This window comes from Phoenix dactylifera, chromosome 14 (assembly GCF_051530095.1).
Source record: "Phoenix dactylifera cultivar Ajwa chromosome 14, Ajwa_hap1_PhDact_Kaust_v1.1, whole genome shotgun sequence".
NCBI lineage: Eukaryota > Viridiplantae > Streptophyta > Magnoliopsida > Arecales > Arecaceae > Phoenix > Phoenix dactylifera.
The window spans coordinates 27,980,169-28,004,767 of NC_143203.1; the positions used below are offsets into that span (position 1 = coordinate 27,980,169).

Here is a 24,599-nt window from a genome sequence, read left to right on the forward strand (position 1 = left end):
GGTCACTTGATGTAAAAGTACAAGATATGTTATCATTCCTGTCATAAATTAAGCAGCATCAAGGAGGATGAGAGAGCAAAGTGCACGAATTCATGGTACACATGTAGCCTGATATATCTCGGAACCGACCTATGCTTGCAATACGAACCGGCTAATAAACGCTTGGCACCTAGTTCCAGGCTAACCATTCAAAACTTGCCACATTGACCATCCAAAGAGCGTGCAGCGAGTTCAATGAATCTCAGATTCCATCCATATATGGCAACAAGTCAACCATATTGCTCGTTGTTTCTCGACAAATGCGGTATCCAAGCAAATCCCGCTACCAAAAAATGCAGAAAAAATTTACGTCTCAGAATCTCTTGGGCTAGTGGGCTAGCCTAAAGAGGCCTGAGCCCTTGGGGTTCTCGAATGTGCATTGCACGTGAGGGACGGGGAGGAAGACTCCAGTTAGGAGCCTTCTTCCTCCCTGATCGTGCCAAAATTCGGGAGTCCTAGGGTGATCCAAAGATGGGCAAAAACTGAGGAAACTATCTATAAATAAGCATTGATCCCCTCCTACAAACTCCACCAACGAAAATAGCGAGAATCACTGGCGATTTCATAGCCTCGGTCTCCAAGTTTCTTCCTTCGATGTTCGCCGGAAAGGATCGTCGGACTGAGGTAGGACCCCAGCTGCTCTTCTCCTTTTCTTTTTTATGGTCTTCTGGCTGCATTTGTCATTTGACTTGGGTCGACGAGCTGTCGGATGGCATCAAATAGGGCAGTCCTTGTTTCTTCGTTTTCTTCTTTGGTTTTCGCTAATCGCTGCTGGCCGCGACTCGTTGTTCGAGGCTGTCATTATCACCGCCACTGGGGACTGCTGTCCATTAGTTCCTCCATGGTATGGGTTGAGAAGGAGAGGGAGATGTTTCCCCTGCTATGGGGAAGGAGAAGAAGAGAGTTCTCTCTCTAATTGGGTTGAAGATTTGTGGAAGAGAGATTCAGGGACGCAGTGATGGACCTTGGTGAACCCTAGTAGAGGGTTATAGATAGTTGATTTTCTATTTATGGTTTTTATTTTAATATTGCATTTGGTACTATAGGGAACAATCTCCGGGGACAGAGGAACATTGAGCAAGGTTCTTGATGCCGCAGTTATTACGGTTCCTAAATCAGGTATGAATTGATTTGAGTTTGTTAGGAGTAGAGGTAAGAATTTTCAGACATTAATCGTCTTTATTTGTATATAATTATTTTGTGCATCAGTGATTGTGCTTTGTATGGTGGTTGCTTATTATATATTTATTTGTTAAGTATATAGGAATCTTTGTGAAAGAATGTATCATGTATTACTGATCTTGATTTGTAAGGCTTTGATACTTGTGGAAGGGTACGACGTTGAGTTATATTCACATAATAAGCATGCTATTGAATTGTATATTTGCATGGTTGGTTGTGGTGCCTTGAATAAGCCATGTTGTTGATGCCTCGCTATAGGTCGAAAATATGGTACTGTTATGCCCTGCCATAAGCTGGAAATATGATACTGTTGATGCCCGCCATAGGTTAGAAATATAGTACTGTTCATGCTCCACCATGGGCCAAAAACGATGCTTGCCACAAGCCAGAAAAGTAGTGTTGTTGATGCCCTGCTATGGGCCAGAAATGTGGTACTATTGATACCTCGTCACGGGCCAAAAATATGGTTATGGTAGTCTAGAGCTGAGAACTTAATGTTATCAGATCCGATATAAGCTAATTTGAGAAAACTATTTGATATGATTTGTTACCTTTTAAAGATTTGTGTGTCATGCTTATTTTGCAATTATGGTATTTTGTAGCATGAAATTTAGATAAAATTGTTTTGTTATTTTTCTCATTTATTATTGTGAGGTGTGGGTGTGTTGGAATTCTTACTAGTCTTGAAAAGCTAATATTTATCTCTTACATTTTTTTCAGAGACACATGGCATGTAGTCACAATGAGTGGAATGTAGAGTTCAAGATTCAGAGTTATTAATTAGTTAGTTATTTCTGATACTGACAAAAATCTAAAATTTTGTAATTGAGCAAGCTGGTTATTTATTTATAGCAGTTTTATTGGATTAAATTGACTATTAATTATTGTTTTAAAATTTTGAAATTATTTGGATATTGTTCATCTTAGGCCTTGCATAATCTCCGGCCATCGTTCTAAGATTCATGCGGTCGTGTGACTCGTGTCACATAGTTGACTCAGATGTCAGGTTCAAGGTATGACACTACGAGCAAGATGCATTATCGACTAGAATATCTTCTTCAAACTACTCGGCAATGATTTCTGACCCTTGTCTATATATTATGCTTCCGGAAGTTCTTCAGGTAGGTTCTCTTTCGTATATTTTTTTTTTTGGCTTTCTTATGCTACCTGCCGCTCCTCTCAAGCTTTCTCCTATTCTCTAAGAGTCGTTCTGCTTAAGCATCAAGAGTCCCCCATCAGACATACTCTAGCAGGTATTATTTCAGACAGGAGCCAGTATTAGAGTGTCGTCCGAAACCGTTCCTCCACCATCCAACCTATCCAAACTCTCCAATCTGAATAACATGCGAGCTGGGAACTCCAACGATCACCACCAACTCGGCACCTGATGGGACCAGTTCCCTACGGCAGCAGCAAGTCCTTTTTAATAGTTTAATAATATCCCAACTGAAACGTCAAAAAGTTTCATCACGTTGTCCAAGAGATTCGGGCATCTTCGACCATCCTCCGATCCAACAGAATTTGTTTAGTAATCCACACCTCTAGCTCCTACATCGATCCTTTTTTGTGTTCCTCGTCCTAGGATTCTCTGAAGGAGAATTGGAGGCATCATTGCGATGGTTCCACTTTTAAGCCATCGTCGTAGGCTACACAATTAAGTGAGCTGCTTTCAGCTTTACGTAGACTTTGAGGTCTTGTTTTCTTTTTCTTTCTTCCTTCCTTTTTTTTTTTCTTTTTATTTTCCTCTCCCCCCTCTCTTATGAGTTACTTGACGTATCCTATAATCAAAGCAGGATTTCTCTTTCGAGCTTGATGTAGCGTGGTACCTGCAAGCTTGAAATAAGTTCATCAATCATACCACATATACCCCAACGTAACTTTGACGTCGCGCTCAGTGCTACCTTTCATCATTAACGGCTTCTCTTCATCATCACACATATTTTTCGGATGAAAAGTTCTTGTAACACGTCCGGATTGAGTTTAAAATTTGACGTTTCTTTTTTTTTTATATATAAAAAAATCTTGCTCATGGCCCCCCTTCGGGTCAAAAATAACAGCGATGCTTAGATCCTAAGATGCAAAAAAAGTATCTATTATATTGTGAATTGCCAAAAGATACCTTTTTTTTTTTTTAAATTTGTTGCTGGAAATTGGACCCGGGGGCAATCTTCGGTCGAGGGAGGGGGAGCTGCGGGTCACCACGGCGGGGCGGCGACCAGTCGGCGGGCGGCGTCCTCCGTTTGGGGTGGCCGGAGAGAGGGAGCAGGGGGTCCTCACGGCGGGGCGGCGATCCGTCAGCGGGCGGCGTCCACCGTCTGGGGTGCCTGCAGGCAAGCCGGTGGCCGGGCTTTCCGGCGCCGGCCCTCCGACGCTCAAGTCAGGGAGGGGGCAAAGTGTGTAGAGAGGAGATAAACAGTGTTTGTAGGGCACGGAATTTCCCAACCCCCTCCTGAGAAGCCAAGGCTCCCTTTTATAGGTGGGGGTCGGTTTACCTGTGATGTAACAGGGCGAGGCCATAGTACGGCTCGGCATGTGGCTCAGGTCGGCGCACGGTCAGGCGAATCATTGTGCTGATGTCGGCGGTGAGGGCGTCGTATGACCCGAACCAGTACGCTACCAGGCGAATCATTGCATTGGTGTCGGAGGTATGTCCGAGATCAGAGACTTATCATGGTTGACCAGACTCTGCTGGGCTAACTTGCCGTGGAGAGCTGAGAGTCCGTAGATGACAGGAGCCATACGCATTAAATGTGGAGTAAGCCGGAGATCCGCATTAATTGCAGAGTAGGCCGGAGATCCGCATTAATTGTGGAGTAAGCCGGAGATCCGCATTGATTGTTGAGTGAACTGACGACCCCGCGGATGTTGCTGCCGCCGCTTAAGACTTGGCGTATTTTTTCATGTCAGCGGACGAGATTGTGGAGGCACAGGCGGAGAAGATGGATCCTTCCCTGATAGAGATGCTAAAGAAGCGTGGGCAAGACAAGTTAGGGAGAAAGAAAGGTGCTGACTTGAAACGGAAAGGGGGATGGCATGATCTGGGAAGTGCTAAGCCAGTTGGAGAAGACCCCGAGCCTGTGCTGGCTGAAGGTCCCGAGGTCATCACCGTGGACGACCCCGCGGATGTTGCTGCCGCCGCTTAAGACTTGGCGTATTTTTTCTTTTTCATTGTATCCGAGGTCGGCTCTTGGATGGCCGACCTCCAATTTTGTAATTGGCCTTCCGGCCCTTTGTCAATGAAAAAATACTTTTGTCATTCTGTGCTCGTCTTTCCCTTTCTTGTCGTGAATGAGGCTAGATCCTTAGCTAACCGCCTCGACGACCTCTAACTTTGTATTTTAGTTTTCCTGAGTTATATCTTGTCCTTCTCGGATTTTAGTTATTCCGACCAAAGGGAGCTCCGAGCTTAGGTTTCTAGAAAATTTCTCTAAGTCCTATAACTCGGATCTTAGAATGGCAGAATCTGCCACGCCTGGCCTTTAGGCTACTAAGGCATCAGAGTCGGGCCTTAGCCCTTCAAGTAAGACCGGGCTAGGTCTGTGCGTGCCGTTATTCGGGGGGTCTAGTCGGGTTCCCGAACTCAACTCCGGATCCTTCGCGGGGAACGTGGGCTAATAATCAAGTTATTGCCGAAGGTTTTCATAGTTATCGTTCTCGGACTCTGCCGAGATTTCGGTGAGCAAGGCTGGGATTTTCAAAGATTGCCTTGGTATCTGTGTTTGGCTGGTACACTCGCGGCCGGGACTACTTTTTCAGCTAAATATCGGAGTTTACGCATGGGGGCCGTGTTGGGCCCTAGTTTATGAAGACTTTGTACAAATTGTGGAGACTTGATGAGCGGAGCATGCATAATGTGGTTAGGAGATCGGTCTTAAGCCGACCCATTGGAGAAGCCCGGCTTTGGGGCGAGATAAGACTCCAACGTCGGATGAGACTCCGCTTAGCAGTATGTAGATAAAATTTGACAAGGAGGGCGTCGAGTTAGATGTACCTCTTGCCTTCTCAGAGTTGTGCTTCACATGGCGGAGTAGGTTGCCTCCCTTCCTCGTCGACCTCCGGAGTCATTTTTGACTTTAAGGGGGCTCGGGCTTCTCACGGACCCGACGGCACCCGCCGAGGTTGAGGATTTGGGGAGACTTTATTGATTTGTAGCTTTTTGCGAGGTCGAGGGAGCTTGAGACCCTATGGTCAGACCTCGGGGCGCCCCAACCTTGGTCGAGGGATCTCGCGTCAGGTCGGCGGGTCTGTGGACGCTTTGCTGACCTGTGGTGCATCCCGAGGTCGAGGAAGTTTGGGACTCTATGGTCAACCCTCGGGGTATCCCGACCTTAGTCGAGGGATCGTTCGTCAGGTCGGCGGGTCTGGGCACGCTCTACCGACCTGCGACGCTTCTCGAGGTCGAGGGAGTCTGGTTCTCTACGGTCGACCCTCGGGGCATCCCGACCTTAGTCGAGGGATCGTTCGTCAGGCCGGTGGGTCTGGGCACGCTCTACCGACCTGCGACGCTTTCCGAGGTCGAGGGAGTCTGGTTCTCTACGGTCGACCCTCGGGGCATCCCGACCTTAGTCGAGGGATCGTTCGTCAGGTCGGCGGGTCTGGGCACGCTCTACCGACCTGCGACGCTTCCCGAGGTCGAGGGAGTCTGGTTCTCTACGGTCGACTCTCGGGGCATCCCAACCTGAGTCGAGGGATCGTTCGTCAGGTCGGCAGGTCTGGGCACGCTCTACCGACCTGCGATGCTTCCCGAGGTCGAGGGAGTCTGGTTCTCTACGGTCGACCCTCGGGGCATCCCGACCTCAGTCGAGGGAATTTTGCGCCAAGCCGATGTCCCATCGTCCTGCGATACTTCTCGAGGTCGAGGGAGTTTGGGACTCTACGGTCGAGCCTCGGGGCATCCCGATCTCAGTCGAGGAATCTGAGGATCACAAAACGACCCAACATTAGAAGAGAATTGTAATCATTGAAATAGGCGATTCATTCGCAGAAAAGAGATTGAATCTATGGTCCCGATCGTCTTAAACCCCATGGGGTTTCATTGGTAGTACACTCGTAGATTCTCAGAGTTCCAGCTTCGCGGGATCAGAGTCCCCTACAGGGACTTCAATTTGTACGCCCCTGGTCGTTGTACCCGGGCGATTTGATACGGCCCTTCCCAATTTGGGGCGAGCTTTCCTTGCTCGGTCGGTTGAGAAGACTCGGCTCTTCTGAGGACGAGGTCCCCCACTTTGAAGAGCTTGGGCTTGACTCTGGAGTTGTAGTATTGGGCCGTTCTCTGTTGGTATCTTGCCATACGAACCCGGGCGACCTCTCGTGTCTCTTCAACGAGGTCCAAGTTGCCCCTGAGCTGGGAGGAATTGGTGTCAGGGTCGTAGTGCTCCACCCTTGGAGAAGGAATGCCGATCTCTAGCGGGATGACGGCTTCAGTGCCGTATGCTAGGTTGAAGGGGGTCTCTCCTGTGGGCAGTCGGAAAGTAGTCTGATACGCCCAGAGGACGTTGTACAAGTCCTCGACCCACTGTCCTTTGGACCGATCAAGCCTAGCCTTGAGTCCCTGCAAAATAGTGCGGTTAGTTACCTCGGTTTCCCCGTTTGTCTGGGGATGAGCAACCGAGGTGAAGCGGTGGTCGATGCCGAGCTCAGAGCAAAATTTCCTGAAATGGACATTATCGAATTGCCGACCATTGTCGGATATAAGGATACGGGGTAGTCCGAATCTGCAAATTATGGACTTCCACACGAAGTCCCGCATCTTTTGCTCGGTAATCCGGGCGACGGGTTCGGCCTCGACCCATTTGGTGAAGTAGTCAATGGAGACGACCAGGAACTTTCTTTATCCGGAGGCTAGGGGAAAGGGCCCCAGGATGTCGATCCCCCATTGGGCAAATGGCCAGGGGGCGATGATGGAAGTCAGCAGGGCCGAAGGTCGGCGCTGGATATTGGCGTTTCGTTGACACCGATCGCACCTCCGGACGAAATCCATCGCATCTTTCTGGAGTGTGGGCTAGTAATATCCTTGCCGCAGGATCTTATGGGCCAGTGCCCGACCCCCCAGGTGATTTCCGCAGATCCCTTCATGGACCTCTCGGAGGGCATAGTCCGCCTCGGAGGGGCGGAGGCATCTGAGAAGGGGAGAAGTAAATGATCGTCGATAAAGCCTATTCTCGTACAAGACATACCGGGGGGCTTGGCGCTTGATTCGGCGAGCCTCCGTCTCGTCATGAGGTAGGGTCCCGTCTTGGAGGTAGCAGACGAGCCCATCGATCCAGCTTGGCTCGGAGTCGATGCACATGGTGGGCTCGGGTTCCTCCGTGCTGGGGATCTGAAGATACTCGAGCATTGTTCCCTTGGGAAGCTCGCTCATGCGGGAGGTTGCCAATTTGGACAGCTGGTCTGCCCTGAGATTTTCCGCTCTGGGAATGTACTGAATATTGAAAGAATTCAGGGCAGACGTAAGTTCCCGCACCTTTTGGAGATACTTTTGCATGGATGGCTCTTTAGCTTCAAAGTCTCCTTGGATCTGGTTCACTACCAGCTGGGAGTCGCTGAAGGCCGTCAGGTCTTCCACTTTCAGTTCTTTCGCCAGCTTGAGTCCGGCGATGAGAGCCTCATACTCGGCCTCGTTGTTCGAGGCCGGGAATTCGAGGCGCAAGGCTTGCTCGGCCACCACTCCATCTGGACTGGTGAGGATGAGCCCGGCTCCGCTACCCCCCGAAGTTGAAGACCCGTCCGAGTGTAGGACCCATGGTGGCCTCGGTGCTTCCTCCGTGGATACGGGAGGCAACTCGGGGTCGTCCGGCAGGGTACATTCCACGATGAAGTCGGCGAGTATCTGAGCTTTGATGGCCGGCCTGGGCCGATATTCGAGGTCAAATTCTCCGAGCTCGACCGCCCATTTGGCGATCCTCCCCGCACGATCCGACCTTTGCAATATTTGCTTCATAGGCTGGTCGGTCAATATAGCTATTGTGTGGGCTTGGAAGTAAGGCCTGAGTCTCCGAGCCGAGATGATGAGAGCGAAGATGGTCTTCTCAAGTTTAGAATATCGGGTCTCAGCATCCCTGAGAACCCGGCTGGTGTAATAGACCGGCTTTTGGAGCTTGTCCTCTTCCCGGACGATGACTGAGCTCACTGCGGCCGGGGAGACGGCCAGGTATAGATAAAGAACCTCGCCCTTCTGGGGCTTGGTGAGCAGCGGGGGAGAGGCCAGAAGGCTCCGGAGCTCTTCAAAGGCTCGCTGGCATTCTTCTGACCACCGGAAGTCTTTCGGCTGTTTGAGGCTTTTGAAGAAAGGGAGGCAGCGCTCGGCTGACCGAGAGACGAACCTTCCCAAGGCGGCAACTCGCCCTGCGAGCCGCTGCACCTCCTTAACTGTCTTCGGAGGCGACATCTCTTGCAGTGCCCGGATTTTCTCCGGGTTGGCTTCAATTCCGCGTTGGGTCACTATGAAACCTAGGAACTTGCCCGAGGTGACCCCGAACGCACACTTCGCCGGGTTGAGCTTCATTTGGTATCTCCTGAGCTTGGTGAATGTCTCGTTGAGATCGGCTATGTGGTGTTCCGCCGCTCGGCTTTTTACCAGCATGTCGTCCACGTAGACTTCCATATTTCGGCCGATCTGATCTTTGAAAATTTGGCTGACCAGCCTCTGATAGGTGGCTCCAGCATTCTTCAGGCCGAAAGGCATCACCTTGTAGCAGTGGGTGCCCTTGTCGGTGATGAAGGCCGTCTTTTCCTCGTCTTCCGGCGCCATTCGGATTTGATTGTACCCTGAAAAGGCGTCCATAAAAGTTAGCAGTTGGTGTCCTGAAGTGGAGTCGACGAGCTGGTCGATGCTTGGAAGGGGGAAGCTGTCTTTCGGGCAGGCCTTGTTCAGGTCGGTGTAGTCCACGCACATACGCCATTTTCCATTGGCCTTCTTTACGAGGACTACGTTGGCGAGCCAGTCCGGGTAGGAGACCTCCCGGATGAAGCCGGCTCCGAGGAGTTTGTCCACCTCCTCGGCAGCAGCTCGTTGCCGTTCCGGGGCGGAGCCCCTTTTCTTCTGCTTTACAGGCCTGCTGGTTGGCCTCACCTGGAGTCGGTGGACCATGACCTCAGGGTCAATTTCCGGCACGTCCGCAGGCGACCAGGCGAAGACGTCAGTATTGTCCCGCAGGAAGCTGACGAGGCGATCCCTCTCGCGGGCGCCGAGGCCGGAGCCGACCTGCACAGTTAGCTCGGGAAAATTTTGTTGCAGTGGAACTTGAATAAGAAGCTCACCGGGCTCTACTTGCTTCTTCCAGAGGGTGTCCCTCGCATCGAGGGTTTCTATGGGCAATGAGGGGCCTGTTGGCTGAATTGTCGCCTCGGTCGGTTGCTTTACTCCGTGGGCCACCATGTAGCATTGCTTAGCGACCAGCTGGTCTCCGCAGACCTCGCCTACTCCTTGGCCGGTGGGGAACCGCATGAGCAGATGGCGGGTGGAAACCACGGCCCGAAGGGCGTTTAGCCCTGGCCGCCCAAGGATGGCGTTGTAGACCGAGGGCAGACGGACCACCAGGAAGTCCGTCCTCACAGTGCTCTCCCGGGGAGCGAGGCCAACTGTGACAAGGAAGCTGGCCTCACCTTCAACCGGGATCGAATCTCCGGTGAACCCGACCAGCGGGGCATTGATTCTCCGGAGATGTCCTTCTGGCAACCCCATTTTTTGGTAGGCATGATAATACAAAATGTTGGCTGAGCTTCCATTGTCAACTAGGACACGCTTTACATCAAACCTATTTACAATCATTGAGATGACCACAGCGTCATCGTGAGGGGTCTCAACCCCTTCTAAGTCCTCGTCCGAGAACGAGATGACTTCATCAGTGCGTGGGCGCTTCGGGGGTGCTCCCTGGGCGGCCGTTCCTGCCGAGGCCCTCCCAATCATGTTGATGGTGCCGGCAACGGGCCTGTTGTCGTCCGGATTTTCGGACGGTACGATGTTCTCCGCCGGCCTCCTTTCCTCACGTCGGTTCCTCACGAACCGGTTGAGTACTCCCCGACGGATGAGCGCTTCTATCTCGTCCCGGAGCTGGAAGCAGTCCTCCGTGTCGTGCCCACGGTCTCGGTGGAAGTGACAGTACTTCCTGGGATTACGGGGAATTTTCGTGTCTCGCATAAGAGGCGGGGGTCGGAAGAAGTCCCGACCCTCGATTTCCATCAGGATCTCGGCCCGGGGAGCGTTGATGGGTGTGTAGTTATCGTACCTCCCTGGGTGCGTCCGAGGCCGTAGCGGGGACCTCGGTCGGGGAGGGGTCCTCTGCTGAGGTCGCCCCTGCTGACGGGGCGGGCTCCTCAGTCGGGGGAGATTCTTCTCATGGCGGGGGGATCGGCTCCTCTGTCGGCCGCGCTCCTCGCGGCGCTTCTTCTGCTTCTTCGAGGCGGGCTCAATTGCTCCCCGCCTAGAGGCGACTGCCTCCTCGGCCTTGGCATACTTCCGGGCCCGGGCCAACATCTCAGTGAAGTCGGCCGGGAAGCTCTTCTCGATGGAGAAGAGGAATCGGTAGGAGCGAACCCCAGTCTTCAGAGCCGACATGGCTATCGACTGGTCGAGCTCGCGGACCTCCCATGTGGCGGCGGTGAAGCGGTCCAGGTACTTTTTGAGGGACTCCCCCTCTTTCTGTTTGATGTCCAGGAGGGAGTCTGACGTCCGTCGCTGGCGCCGGCTGGCAGCAAAATTGGTGGCGAACTGCCTGCCGAGCTGCTCAAAAGAGAATACCGTGTTCGGCTTCAGTCCAGAAAACCAAAGCCGAGCGGTCCCTCGGAGGGTTGCTGGGAAGGCTTTGCAAAGTATGGCCTCCGAGGACCCTTGTAGGGCCATGAGGGCCCGATAGCTCTCCAAGTGGTCGAGGGGGTCGGTAATTCCGCTGTAGGGCTCCACCTGAGGCATTTTGAACCTTGCGGGAACCGGCTCATCCTCGATCTGGCAGGAGAAGGGGGACTTGGTAGTGAACTCAAAGTCTCCCTCCTGCCTCGCCTTCTTACTGTGGAGCGCTGCAATTTGGCGCTCCAAGTGCTCAACCTTTCTGTCGAGCTCCCCCACCCGCGGGATTGTCGCCGCGGTTTGCGCCGGCTCACGGCGGTCCGGGGCTGACTCAGCCTCAGAAGGCTGGAGTCTTCTGTTGAAATCTTCCCCCGGTAGCTCTCTCTGGGGGGAAGTCCGCTCTTCGTTGTTGGCTCTGGAGGAGCCATGTAAATTCTGGCCGGGGAGAACCGGGCCGTTGGGAGGAAATTCCGGCGGGACCTGGGCCCGCGGGGGAAGCGTTGGTAAAGCTTCCTCGCGTCGCAGGCCCTGAACGGCGGCGGCCAGGGCCTGGACTTGTTGTACTAAGGCATTGAACTGTTCCGGCTGGACCTGAGGAACTGGGTCAGCCGGAGTTGGAGAATTCTGGACGGAGCGTCCAGGACTTTGCGGGGGACGCCGGGAGACGTTGGAGGCTCCCTTACTTCTCAACTTCATGACTGCTACTCGGCCCCTTCCTCTAGCGTCAACTGTTGCTGGAAATTGGACCCGGGGGCAATCTTCGGTCGAGGGAGGGGGAGCTGCGGGTCACCACGGCGGGGCGGCGACCAGTCGGCGGGCGGCGTCCTCCGTTTGGGGTGGCCGGAGAGAGGGAGCAGGGGGTCCTCACGGCGGGGCGGCGATCCGTCAGCGGGCGGCGTCCACCGTCTGGGGTGCCTGCAGGCAAGCCGGTGGCCGGGCTTTCCGGCGCCGGCCCTCCGACGCTCAAGTCAGGGAGGGGGCAAAGTGTGTAAAGAGGAGATAAACAGTGTTTGTAGGGCACGGAATTTCCCAACCCCCTCCTGAGAAGCCAAGGCTCCCTTTTATAGGTGGGGGTCGGTTTACCTGTGATGTAACAGGGCGAGGCCATAGTACGGCTCGGCATGTGGCTCAGGTCGGCGCACGGTCAGGCGAATCATTGTGCTGATGTCGGCGGTGAGGGCGTCGTACGACCCGAACCAGTACGCTACCAGGCGAATCATTGCATTGGTGTCGGAGGTATGTCCGAGATCAGAGACTTATCATGGTTGACCAGACTCTGCTGGGCTAACTTGCCGTGGAGAGCTGAGAGTCCGTAGATGACAGGAGCCATACGCATTAAATGTGGAGTAAGCCGGAGATCCGCATTAATTGCAGAGTAGGCCGGAGATCCGCATTAATTGTGGAGTAAGCCGGAGATCCGCATTAATTGTGGAGTAAGCCGGAGATCCGCATTGATTGTTGAGTGAACTGGAGGTTTACAGTAGCCATGCGCAATAAATGCTGAAGCAGCGGCAGGATATGGTCCTCAGTTGGACCTCGGAGGAGTACGGCCGTAGTAGGTGGCTGACAAGGGTAGACCTTGAGTATCAGGATTTTCCTAGGTCGGAGGTCTCGAGGTCGGATGTCTTGAGGTCGGGCGTTGCGAGGTCGGACGCCGACTTTGGCTGTTCAGGGTCGGCGATTGTGCGGCTTCTTGGGGGCATTTGTGTCACTTGGGGGGAAAAATCTTATTCCCCCAACAAAATTTATTGAAGGAGAGAGAAACTATCTACAAAACATGGGATTAGTGTGCGAAGAACTTTCTTTCCAAGCAAAGCTGGATGCTGGATTATTCCACCGAGCAAAAGGAAAAAAGGCATTGGTTGTCATGTGGGATATGGAAGGGTTACTGGCTGCATTACCTATTGATATTATGAATCAGATCTGGCAAAATAAGTACATAACATATAGTTAACTTTATAAAAAGATGTTTCAGTAAAGGAACTGAAAATATAAAAGAAGAGCGTCTTGATCAAGTTTGGACAAGCTTGTGTTGGCATTCTTGAGGATCGAGACATTTATTTGATCACCCCTACGGGTTAAGCACCCATTTATAGTGTTGAACCAACACTTTACGTAACAAAGATGTTTTGATAAAGGAAAAAAAAAACAAATTGCCGATGCGGCCTAAATAGGGTTCAGATCAAAATCCTGACTCAAAACTCTGTATTGAATTTGTAGGTTTGCCTGTTACCATAGCATTGCTCAAAAATAAACATGTGCCTAGTAAGATCATGGTTCATACTTGAGGATGAAAGGGCACGGGCTAGGTCAAAAAAAGAAGAGGAGAGGTTTCTCTTTATAATTTTTTTTGTATCCTTGGTGATATAGTAGTATAGTTCCGAGTAGTCGGCAACGCCATGCACTTAAGCAACAATGTAGTGTTACTTGTATATATACAAGTCCATGTAACTAGCATTGGGTAGATACATGTTATGGTTATCAAAATAGAGTATATAATATGGTATTTTTTTTTAAAATTTTTTTTTGCATGAATATTCTTCTAAATATCGAATTTTGCATTAATATTATTTCAAAATTGATATTTACATGCATACCCTCGTAAATCACTTGTTTTGTTATTTTATCTTTTTTTATTTTTATTTTTTCATATGTACCCACGCCATCTAACGCCGTTAAAAAAATAACAGTTTTAAATTAAAATAACTAAAGTAGCCTTAATGGGTAGATGTGCAAAAAAAAAAAAAAGCAGTAGATGACAAAAAGTAATTTTAAATTTTTTTAATTAAAATAATATAGAAAAATCGTTATAGTAGGAGCATTTGTGAAAAAATAGTATTTTATGAGGGTACAGAAATTAATATAAATTTTAAGAGAGTATTTACGTAAATTTAAATGTTTAGAAAGCTATTTATGTAAAAAAAAATTATTTTTTTATAAGCCTGGTATATCATACTGTTTTAGTATGAATATACTTAAATAAATTAAAAAAATTACGAAAAATAAGTGGTGTATGTTCAGGCACCTGCAGATACGGGACGGTCCAATCATTTTTCTGTCTCTGTATTAAATTATAAAATCAGACAATAATAATTATTCGATGCCTAATAAATCTCGATATGATGTTCAATGTGATGTTCGAACTTTATTACGATTATAATAATTAGGAATAACTATGCATTGACTTACTAATAACATAAAATAGTTATTAAATCGGTATTTTTGGGAGATAACAGATTGATATTAATAGTAAATTAGCTGATAAGACCCGGTGATCGGTACTCGCTCACGGGAAGCAAGGGCGGTGCCGGGAAGGATCCCCCGAGAATCCCCTGGTTCCCGGTCCACCAATTTGGCCCCTTATTGAAAGTCCGGGGTGGGCCCAAGCGAGAGAAGCCAATCGCCACGTAACGCCGGTCTTTCTAGGAGCGGCATCCGTACCTGCAACCCGTCCTTTTCATTCCCATTTCACACGTAACGCGGAAAGAAGAATCCCAAATCCCAATCCCAAATTCCCAGCCCCCCCCAAGCGGAAGACGCTCCCCAGTGGAACCATATACCTCTACTAAGTAACCCCAGCCCTTATCCCTCTCATTCATCCTCTCTCTTTGGTGATTCCAGAGACCTGGAACGAGAGCAGGTCTCTGCTCGTCCTGATCTTCCCCATGGGAAGCATGCACAGCTAATTTCCAAGGAGAAGGAGCTAGATAATGTCTTGATCCTGCTGCATTCCAGTCTCTTCCTTCATCCGAAGGCTACTTGATTTGGCATGCACTCGTCTGAAGAAAACAGTTGGGAGTGGGAAGACGAAGCAGATCTAAGTGTTTGATTCTTCTGATCCTTTTCTCACTGCGGTATGAACTCTCTCTCCCTTGTCTCGACTTCGCTTATGGTTAATTGATCATGCTTGTGCGATGTTTCTTCCCGGTTATTTCCTTCATCTGCTTGCACCGTTTGCTTGGGATTCTTGTATTAGTTTTCCATGGATAATATGTCATAGTGGCGTTCTTCTTTCGTCCTCTTCTTCGATTATTTTGTGAGAATGGGTTTGGTTTAAGCAGTGGATTGGAAAAGGGGAAATGTACCAGGATGATTAGATGCAGAAACTTGATCCAGCCTTCGAGAAGGATTTGTTAGGATGATAATCAGGTTGGATTTATCTGGGTTTGTTTTCTTTGTAGTAAATCAAGAGGAATTGCCTCGAATGTTTGCTAAGGATGGGTTTTATATCTGTGAATACAACTTCGCATGGAGGCTAAATCTTTATTTTGTAGGTGGGTGGTGGGTGGGATGGTTCTCTTTTGAGATTTGAAGGCTTCTTGATATCCACAAATTCTAAAACCTCGAGGATCTCTGCAATGCCTAAAATCTCTAGCGTGATACATGGAGTTCTCCTAACTTTGTTTCATTCGTGATTAAGTGGCTCAAATTTGCTCCCTAATATTGATTTTATAATGATCTGTTCTGATGTTCTTTAGCATAGATCCCATTCTTATAATGATTTTATAGTCGATGTATTGTAGGAACTGTCATATGATGTTTTTTTGCAACTTGGAATGCTCAAACTCGCCGTTTAGTTGTTCAGCAGTCTGTCAGCCCTAGCATGTCGAAGTGATTCATAAGCTGAGAATCTGCCATTCCCTCTCAGCTTCAGCAAAGGAAATGGTGGTGGAATTTTATATATCATCATGAGAGCTGATAGTTGAATTCCTTTTTGCATGTATCAAACTTATAGTCATGGCTTCAGCATTACAAACAGATGAAGCAGGTCATGAGGAAACCAGAGTGATGGAGAGTAGTGCACAAGAAAGGAGAAATTCGCTTCAGCATCACTTCTCAAAATCATCAGAGGAGAGGGAGCTAACCCCCAGACAGAGCAGGAATATGAAAATGAGGGAGGAGAAGAACTTGGAAAGCACAAAGCTCAATGCCTCAACAGGTTCAGATCAGCATGCTTCGAGTGTGAGTTCGGTCCCTTCAATGCCTTCTGTGTGCTATCAAAATCCTTGGCCTAATAGGAATGGAGCTGGAGCTGAGGAGCTGGTCAAACACATGTCAAAGGTTCCAAGGTATCTCCAGTGCACGGGAAGGGGAGATAACATTCAGGAGAAGGCACTGAATTTTGGAGTTCTTGATTGGGGGCTTCTTGAGGAGTGGACATACCATAAGAAACGTGTGGCGGATGGGAGCGGCGAAAAATTTTCATGTAATAGTAATGAGTCCTCATCATTTTCTGAATTTGGATCATCTATCCACTCTCATTTAAGCACAGGTAGCTCTATTCCTGGAAGTAAGCAAACTGCTTCTAGGGATGGTCATCAAAATCCATCTGTTATGGGAAGCCTAACACGGTTGATGGAGAAGAGAAGTTCTGCAGATGTCATGGATTTTCAGGATTCGAGAATTTCAGCCATAAAGTTTTCTACTGGGCACGACCAGCATCTTGATGCAGATTGTGGTCCAAGTGCTAACTGTATGGGGTACAAGCATTTAAAAGACAAGAGAGAAAATTCAGGCTCAAAAGCCACGTCTCGTAACATGTCCCTACCTCTAGACTCTAGCACTTCATGTTCAACTTCCAAATATGCTGATGCCTTAGCTTTTACACACAGTGCAGTAGAGGCTGAAGATGGTAGATCAAAGAAAACAGAAGAAATGCAATACCTAACTTTGTTGCAGAACAAGGAATGCATGTGGGATCATTTCAAACAGAGTGTTCATGTGAGATGTAGTGGCTTTGATCGCTCGATATCTAATGATGGAATGCCAGCTGAAAGATACCGCAGCAGTTTCTCAGGTAGCTTTCCTGAGGATGTCCGGACCACCTATCAATCTCCTCGTGTTCCCTGCTCATGTCCGCTCACCGATGAACCTCATTTGGCCAGCAGTATTCTGCAAGAAAACAAAGTTTCAATCATTAAACCAGAAGGCGGAACTGGGAAACATGACCAATTTACTGGCAGTTCTTCTGAGCAGTTTCAAGTTAATACAGTTGATAAATCAGGTCAAGGTGAAGTAAAAGCAGCTGCTGCAACAGGAAGAAAATTGCCTAACCATCTGTCAGTTGCTGGTCCAACTTTGATGAGCAGAAGCTCGGGGGAAGGTTCATCTGTACGGCGATCAAAATCAATTGCTTGTCCAGACAAGTCTGATGGTGATAAGGCAACCGCAAATAACAGAGGTGGTTACAGCCCATTGAAGAGGATATTAGATCCAATACTTAAGCCAAAGCACCACATGTATTTTTCTGGGCCAATTGCAGCTTCACCCGTTCGTAACTCTCATGAGCTAAGTGACAATGATAAGCCTCTGATGAGGGAAGAATTAGCATCACCACATGGGCCATGCAACTCATCTGATACAGGCATTAATTTCACTTGGCAGCCGAGGGGAAATTTAAACCTCTCAAGTCAGATGCCCAATAGCAGCAGAGGATCACTTCTGGATGAGGGGCAACATGCTTCAACACAGGCTTTTCTGCAACTGGCTTGGAAAAATGGACTTCCTTTGTTTATGTTCTCATCCAGTGACGGTGATATTCTTGCAGCCACAGTGAGTAAGAGAAGTCCCTCTAATAAAGACAATTGCGAATGCTATACAATATTCTCCGTTCATGAAGTCAAGAAGAAAAACAGAGTGTGGATTAACGCTGGAAGCAAGAGCAAGAACCATGGGCTGCTCTCTCATGTTATTGGTAAGTTGAAGGTTTCGCCTTCCATGCTTCCCAATCATGATTCCAAGAGTCATTCTGTTTTGAGGGAAGTAGTTTTGTTTGGTGCTGAGCTAGCACCAACATCCCATGAATCTGTTGGTTCCCTGTTTAGTAGTGAGCTTGCAGCCATTATTACAGTGGATCCTCAAGAGATGCCAGAAAGTTCGAGCGTCCATTTAATCCGCTGCAGCAAATGCAAGCATTCATCACCAAGAAATTCGGCAGAACGAGTATGCTATTTTTGCCCAGAAAGAGGTCTGCAGGTTGATAACAATAACGACACTTCATCGCTATCTACAGTCATAGCCATACTCCCAAGTGGGGTTCATGGCTTGCCAGATAAAGGAGAACCCTCCCCTTTGATCCAACGATGGAAATCAGGTGGAGCTTGCGATTGTGGTGGTTGGGATGAGGGTTGCATGCTGACGATCCTGACGAACAATCAAGAGAAAAGGAGTTCAGGTTTAGTCCAAGCTAGTTGCCCCACAGATGATACTCACCAATTCGAGTTGTTCATTAAGGTATGCCAATTAATCTTATCTACCTTTTTTTTTTTTTTTGAGTGGGGGAAGGGATAGATTCGCTGCCAGTCTATTTTTATCAGTTGAACTTACTGGATCGTATAATTTGATCTTTCTCAGGGCGGGTCTCGCGAAAGCAAACATGCCTTCCGTATGGTTTCTTTCAAAGAGGGGCTATATGCAGTTGATTTCAGGTCATCTATTGCTTTATTGCAGGCTTTTGCAATTTGTTTAGCTCTTCTCCACGGCAAGAAGCCTACTGCAGTGGAAGCACAGTCCTTGCAGGAACGTATATTTTCTGAAGATGCGGGGAAGGCTCCTGCAAGTTATGTACCAAACCATCCGCCTGTTTCCCCTGTTGGAAGAGCTTAACTGCCCCGTCGATCCGTTGGATTGAGATTTATGTGACCGACATGCGGGTTACAATGCTAGGCTCCATGTTGTTGTTTTATGTCAGATATAACCAGCAGTAGAAAAAATATTGCTCTCGACAGCACCATGTTACATCATTAGAAAATAATCTTTGTATCATGAATTAGATCGCAGTGTTTAGGATATAAAGAAACGCAAAGGCTCCCTTTCTCACACATGGCAAGACGCTATTTTTAATTGAACTTAGTGCAATTAAGCTTTGATTGGACTCTGAGCACTTAATATAATGGAGTAAGGACAACATGAGCCATTCGTATTCAGGCACCAGTCACTGGTGTAAAGTCCGGCCACCATGGTTCCAGTACTAGGAGCTGGCCAATCACCTAAGCCATCCAAGGCCCGCAGCATATTCACCTCCAAATGAAACCGGAGGCTGAAATTACAGAGAAAACTTCCATCTTTAGTTTGAGCTCCTTGGACGCAAAGTCTAACCAAGCACCACCGCTACGATTGGTGGATCCTTTCCAATTCCTGAGAATCGAACTTGATAAGAGTTGGTGTGGCAGTTACACAATTGCTCCACTTCTACGGTCGTGATCACTTGAGTTTCCTAATGGGACCGCGGTCCCCCGCCGACAAGGTGACACCCAAGGCCTAAGAACTCTTTTCTGTTCCAACAACCAGTCCGGAGGAGCGAGGGCGGATCCTCCTCGTTGCCTCTCAAATCTCCACCTTCCGTTGTCATTGTTTTTTTAAGATGGTACGTTATACTTATTCAATTCCTGGTACTTGAAGATGCACGATCCAACACCTTCCGGACTAGAACTTTTGGCAGGCATATGAGCACTAGAATTAAGCTCCAAGTTGCAATTGGAAGCGGAATAAGTTAATCCAAAGTAAATGGGTTTACTTACTCCTATTCTACATTATTCTGGAATAAACTATTCTAGATTCGGTACAATATATGTGTTTGGAAAGCAAGAGCTGCCCTAAGCCCGTTCTGCTTTTTCTTAGGAAAAAATTATTTACTTCTGTTATTCCAATTTAGTGTTTCATCAGGCGAAAAAAATGAAATAGAATTTTACTCTATCTTATCATAAACTTTTATAAATAATGGTTGATGTGATAACGATGCAACGGCCCATTGTTATAAACCCGCCCAGGAGTCGACGCTCCGGCCCATTCACTCCCCTCGTCTCGTTTCCTTGCCGCCCGCTGCGACAGACGTGAAACCCTAGGGCTTTCCCAATGGCGCTTTCGGGGCGTCTCCGATCTAGCCTCTCTATCTTCCACCAGATCCTCAGGGCCGAATCCTCCCTCCCCCTTCGATACGCCACCCATCGAGGCTTCGGAATCCCTAACATCGCGACCTCCGAGGTGAATCGAGATCGCAATTCTTTTTTTATCATATATTGATGATTTTCTCGACTCCCACGTCTCATTGTTTTCTTGGAACAAATCGCTTGTATTAATTTATTTTTGATCTTGATATTATTACGCATCATTTGATTGCGCTGAGGTTTTGTAAGTAACAATTTTATATGAGGTTTTATGATCCGAGCTAAATTTGACTGTTTGGATTCTCCCTCATTGCAGTGTTTGAGGAATTTTGGGACTCAGGCAAAGTCAAGCGAAGCAAATGTTAAGGTAGAGGAGATCCCTCTGGACATCCCTTATATTCTTTTATTCGAAAACAGGAAATATTCATGTCGTTCGTATTTCCTTTGAAATTGGCTGCAGATTGTTGGTTCTGGTTCTTTATTAAGTTATATTTCCTGTAAGCTGACTTTGCCCATTTTAAGTACATAACTACCGAAAGTTTTGTGGTTTCGAACTCAGTACAGCTAGTTTGCAGCATGATGTAACTCTGTTGGTCTATCTGTTTGAGGAGTTGCAAGTAAAACCATCAAAATTTGATTGCTTCTTCTTTCTACTTTATTTGTAAGAAAAGTTGTCTGAAATCAAAAAAGTTGTATGATATATTTATGAGAAATAACCAAGAAGGTATGAAGTAGTTTAAGAGGCATCTGTTTGAGCAACAACAAGAAAACACTCATTTGCATGCATAAATTTGGCTGTGCTTATAGCTTAATATAACTTATATATAGTTCCTTTGCCTTTGACATGCTCTAAGTTCGTAGTGTGTAGACCTTTTAGACATCCAGAGCATGAATTAAACCCAGTATATTTGATAGTGTTTTATGGATGTTGTCGATCTCAATTTGAGTGAGAAGTTATTTTCTTGGATGCGCAAGGAGGTCTTCTAGCTATTATAACATCTTGCATGAGGATAAGTTAATCTGGTATTTGAGGCCTTACTCAGGCTTAAAGCCCCTTCTGTTAAATGCAATCTTGGATCAGCTTGACAGGCCATCAGCTGCCTCAAGCTCATTAGTAGCTTTAGTTCCCGTACTTCCAGGTCTACATTTTAAAGAGCTTCAAGAAATTTGTCACAAATAAATTAAAGTAAAACAACTAACAAAATGGAGAGATAATTGGTGATAAGACAATATACGAATGCTAATCAAATCTTCTGAAGAGATTTGACATATAATAGGGTGAGGGGATTTCACCGAGAATAGGATCTTTCAAGCATGTTAGTCGGAACAAGCTTGACCCAATGAAAACCCAAGTATGGTATATGGCATGATCAGTTAAGGCTAACCATCACGAACTCAAATCAAACTCAAGTCAGGATGGGTATCGAGTGTGTGACATGTTAAATTGTGATCAGATGTTGACTCCTAATTTAGACATATTGCTTTCCCTCGATGGCATAAAACTTAATTACCACAAATATTTCTTAAGCATTCAACATGTACATGGATAAAAAGCATTAGTTGATGATAAAAGCAAAGCCTCTTCAAATCATATAAATGTTTAAGACGTAGCAAGTTTGCAAAAGAGTCCTAATAAAAGTATATGGGAACCCTTTATGATTTCTAGTTCATTGAGTTGATAGAAATTCAAGTTAAGAATAAATAAGGGTTGATACTAAATCAACAATAATTTGAGTCACATCATGCATACTTATTTACCTTGGACAACACATGTAGCAACTAAGACTAAACCTCATGTTCTCATTTAATTATGAATATCCAATCATGTTAGTTATCCAAGGCTATAGACATAATCTACCACATTGCCAATTTAACCTTCTCCTGAAAAACTGAAGATGTGTATCAAGCCACAAAGTGCTCTAAATACTTCTTCTCCATAAGAGTCTAGACAATTTTTGGCAATCAGTTATACTGCATATTTTGTTGATTTAAAAAGTTAGCCTGCTTCTTAGAGGAAAAGAATCAATGACGCCCAAGCTCATCCTTAAGTAGACTTTTTAAACCAATTCTTTTATATATCTAGAGCTGTTCCCAAACTAGTTTTTCTACTGGTTCATGTTTTACATGTGGAGGCTTTGATCATAGTCTTGCATGATCCCATGACATCTGGAAATTGAAAGTTTTGTAATCAAAAGGTGCTTTTAGGTGGAAAAAACACATGGTAATTAGTAGTGCATATTGAACATACCATAAATCAAGGAATGGCCACCAAAGGTAGGAAGGCATGCATCCTGCATCATGAACACTTGCCCTACATTGTAAAATAGCAGTAAATGATTCAAGAAATCACATTTCTGATTGACAGATAAATGACCAATTAGTTGACATGATATATAAATATTCGATGAATACTAGTTCTCTGACTGAAAATCAGAACACAACGTCATGTTCTTTTCAAACAGTGAGAACGAATTAATTCAAAACCTTGTGTCCCTAATTTATTCCATTCAGGAGGAAAAATAGAGCTACTACACGCATATAACCGGTTAAATTAGAACTAACTTAGGTTATAAGATGTTTCATGAAGAAAGGAAGCTAAAGAATCACAGAAAAGTTAAGTTTTTTTATTAGACCTGGAAAAGAGAAAAAAACAAGCAACCTGAGTACTTGACACACTCCAGAAACTCAAACTGCCATTATTAGCTAAAAAACTACAGGTCTAATATGAGAGGGTTTTAGCAAGCAAGGCAGCCAGTGAATTACAGAATGTTTTTTCCCTTAAAAAAAAAAAAGAAACACCTAATGCACTCTAAGACACGACCAACAGATGATTAATTGTTTACATCTATGCAATGGAGGAGCCGCATCCTATCTGACTGCTTCCTCGTCCATAGCTCCTAGAAGCATGTAAAAGCGGCTAATGGAAAAACAAAACCCCAAAAAGAAAGGAAAGGGTTCTAAGGTTTAAAATAGCTGCCATAAGAAATGGTTTTGGACCTCCTCTTACATGTTCTTTCACATAGTGGTGATTATTTAGTTGGCTATAATCTGATATTTTCACTGTTCATTCTTCTACTTCCTTCTCCCTCCCTTCTTCTCTTCAGCTAGTGCTCTCCACCACCATGGTGCTGGCTGGACCATTCACCAATCACCCTACCGCTCTTGAATTTTTAACTCCTCCCGTCTGCCATTGCCACTGTTCATGTTTATGGGATTTAAGATATAGAGGCTATATCACATCATAAATGTTCTAGAAAGTAATCAAAGTTTCATCTACAGAATATGATGCATGGTTTATATTCACAATTTTGATGTGTATCGTAACTTTGTTTAGATCATTATATCTTGATTTCTTTGATGGTCGTTGATACAAGGAAGGTCAACAGCTCAGACATCTGATTCTCGTTTACTTATTTCAGGAGACTAAGCTGCAAATCCTTAGGGAGTTGGCACCATTTCAAAATGGGTTTTTTAGGTCTGGCATTATTGGAAATAATTCTTTCTGCAGAAGCATTACAACAGTAGGTCATACTGAGGCATCTTTGGGACAAGACACTTCTGCCTCCCCTGACATAGATCAGCCTCAACGCATTAAATTTAAAAGGCTTGACAAAACAGCGAAGCATATCATGAATGTAAGCCTAATGAGGTGGATGCCGGATTCATTTATCTTAGCATTACGCTGCCCTCTTTTGTTTCACGGAAATTGATCACTTCCTGTTTTTGTTAAAGTGAGGAAGTCCAGTTTAACATTATCTGGAGGCTATCATCGGTAATGTTTATGCTGAAGAAGGGTATGGCAGTTCTCAGTATCTTAACTTTTGATAGTTTCTGACATTTACAGATTTTAGATAAAGAAGCCGTGGAAAGTGTGCAGGCCAAAAGGGAGATTCCTGATTTAAGGCCTGGATATATTGTTCAGCTAAAAGTGGTATGACTTTCTCTGTTTGTTGATTTTTTGTTTTGTTTTCTCTTCTGATCCACGATTTGAGCAGGAAGTTCCCGAGAACAAACGACGAGTTTCAGTTTTGAAGGGCATTGTCATAGCAAGGCGGAATGCTGGTCTAAATACAACTTTTAGATTGCGCAGACTTGTGGCTGGTGTTGGAGTTGAATCTGTTTTCCCCTTGTAAGTTAGATTTTCAGACGCTTTAATTCCTGTCCTATGTGTGCTGTCAATGTGCTAAATAGGCATTTTTGGGACCTATCATATTGTGACAGATATTCTCCAAACATCAAGGAAATGAAGGTCTTGGACAAGAAGAAGGTTAGGAGGGCAAAACTTTACTACCTCAGAGACAGGATGAATCCACTTAAGAAATGAAAGAGAGTTTTGAGTCATTTCTTTCCATCACTTATTCGTTGACCAGATTGCATGGTTGAAAATTTCTTGTTCATGTCGATTTAGTGTAATCATGTGACTTGTGAGGATGTACCCCACAATTTCATCCAACAGCATCTATAAATTGGATGTGCTCACTGTGAACTTTGATCAAGAAACTTGAGGCTTCATTCGTAATCAGAGATGGTCTTGAAAAGGTACTCTGTGGTGGGCCTAAATGTTGTGGAGTTCGCTCTGCTTCTCAGACGAGATTCTTCTACTGTTCTTGAGCCACACGTCGTTCCACAAAAGCGCCGACTGGTTTGACTGCAACTTCGTGTGGCGTTTAATCGTTTGAGGCGTATTTGCTTGCAGAATTAGGGATTTT

At 46.5% G+C, this 24,599-nt stretch overlaps 2 protein-coding genes across 7 annotated transcripts; both read left to right on the forward strand.

The window, feature by feature from the left end:
• Window positions 1-402: 402 nt before the first annotated feature.
• Window positions 403-18,870, forward strand: LOC103715499 (uncharacterized). Of its 5 annotated transcripts, XM_088710384.1 has the most exons (4): window positions 403-663; window positions 1,086-1,158; window positions 15,515-18,238; window positions 18,359-18,870. In XM_088710384.1, the coding sequence occupies exons 3-4, from the start codon at window positions 15,743-15,745 to the stop codon at window positions 18,608-18,610; spliced, it is 2,748 nt and encodes a 915-aa protein (XP_088566510.1). In that variant the 5' UTR covers window positions 403-663; window positions 1,086-1,158; window positions 15,515-15,742; the 3' UTR covers window positions 18,611-18,870. The 5 variants fall into 5 exon arrangements, with proteins under 5 accessions (XP_088566510.1, XP_088566508.1, XP_088566507.1 ...); XM_088710382.1 differs by lacking the exons at window positions 403-663; window positions 1,086-1,158 and adding an exon at window positions 14,166-14,859 and having other exon boundaries at window positions 15,067-18,238; XM_088710381.1 differs by lacking the exons at window positions 403-663; window positions 1,086-1,158 and adding an exon at window positions 14,166-14,859.
• An 883-nt stretch (window positions 18,871-19,753) lies between these two features.
• On the forward strand, window positions 19,754-24,412 carry LOC103715500 (uncharacterized). Of its 2 annotated transcripts, XM_008803145.4 has the most exons (6): window positions 19,754-19,987; window positions 20,207-20,257; window positions 23,310-23,525; window positions 23,735-23,821; window positions 23,886-24,019; window positions 24,112-24,412. In XM_008803145.4, the coding sequence occupies exons 1-6, from the start codon at window positions 19,859-19,861 to the stop codon at window positions 24,212-24,214; spliced, it is 720 nt and encodes a 239-aa protein (XP_008801367.1). In that variant the 5' UTR covers window positions 19,754-19,858; the 3' UTR covers window positions 24,215-24,412. The 2 variants fall into 2 exon arrangements, with proteins under 2 accessions (XP_008801367.1, XP_026663651.1); XM_026807850.4 differs by lacking the exon at window positions 23,310-23,525 and having other exon boundaries at window positions 19,758-19,987.
• The last annotated feature ends 187 nt before the right edge of the window (window positions 24,413-24,599 follow it).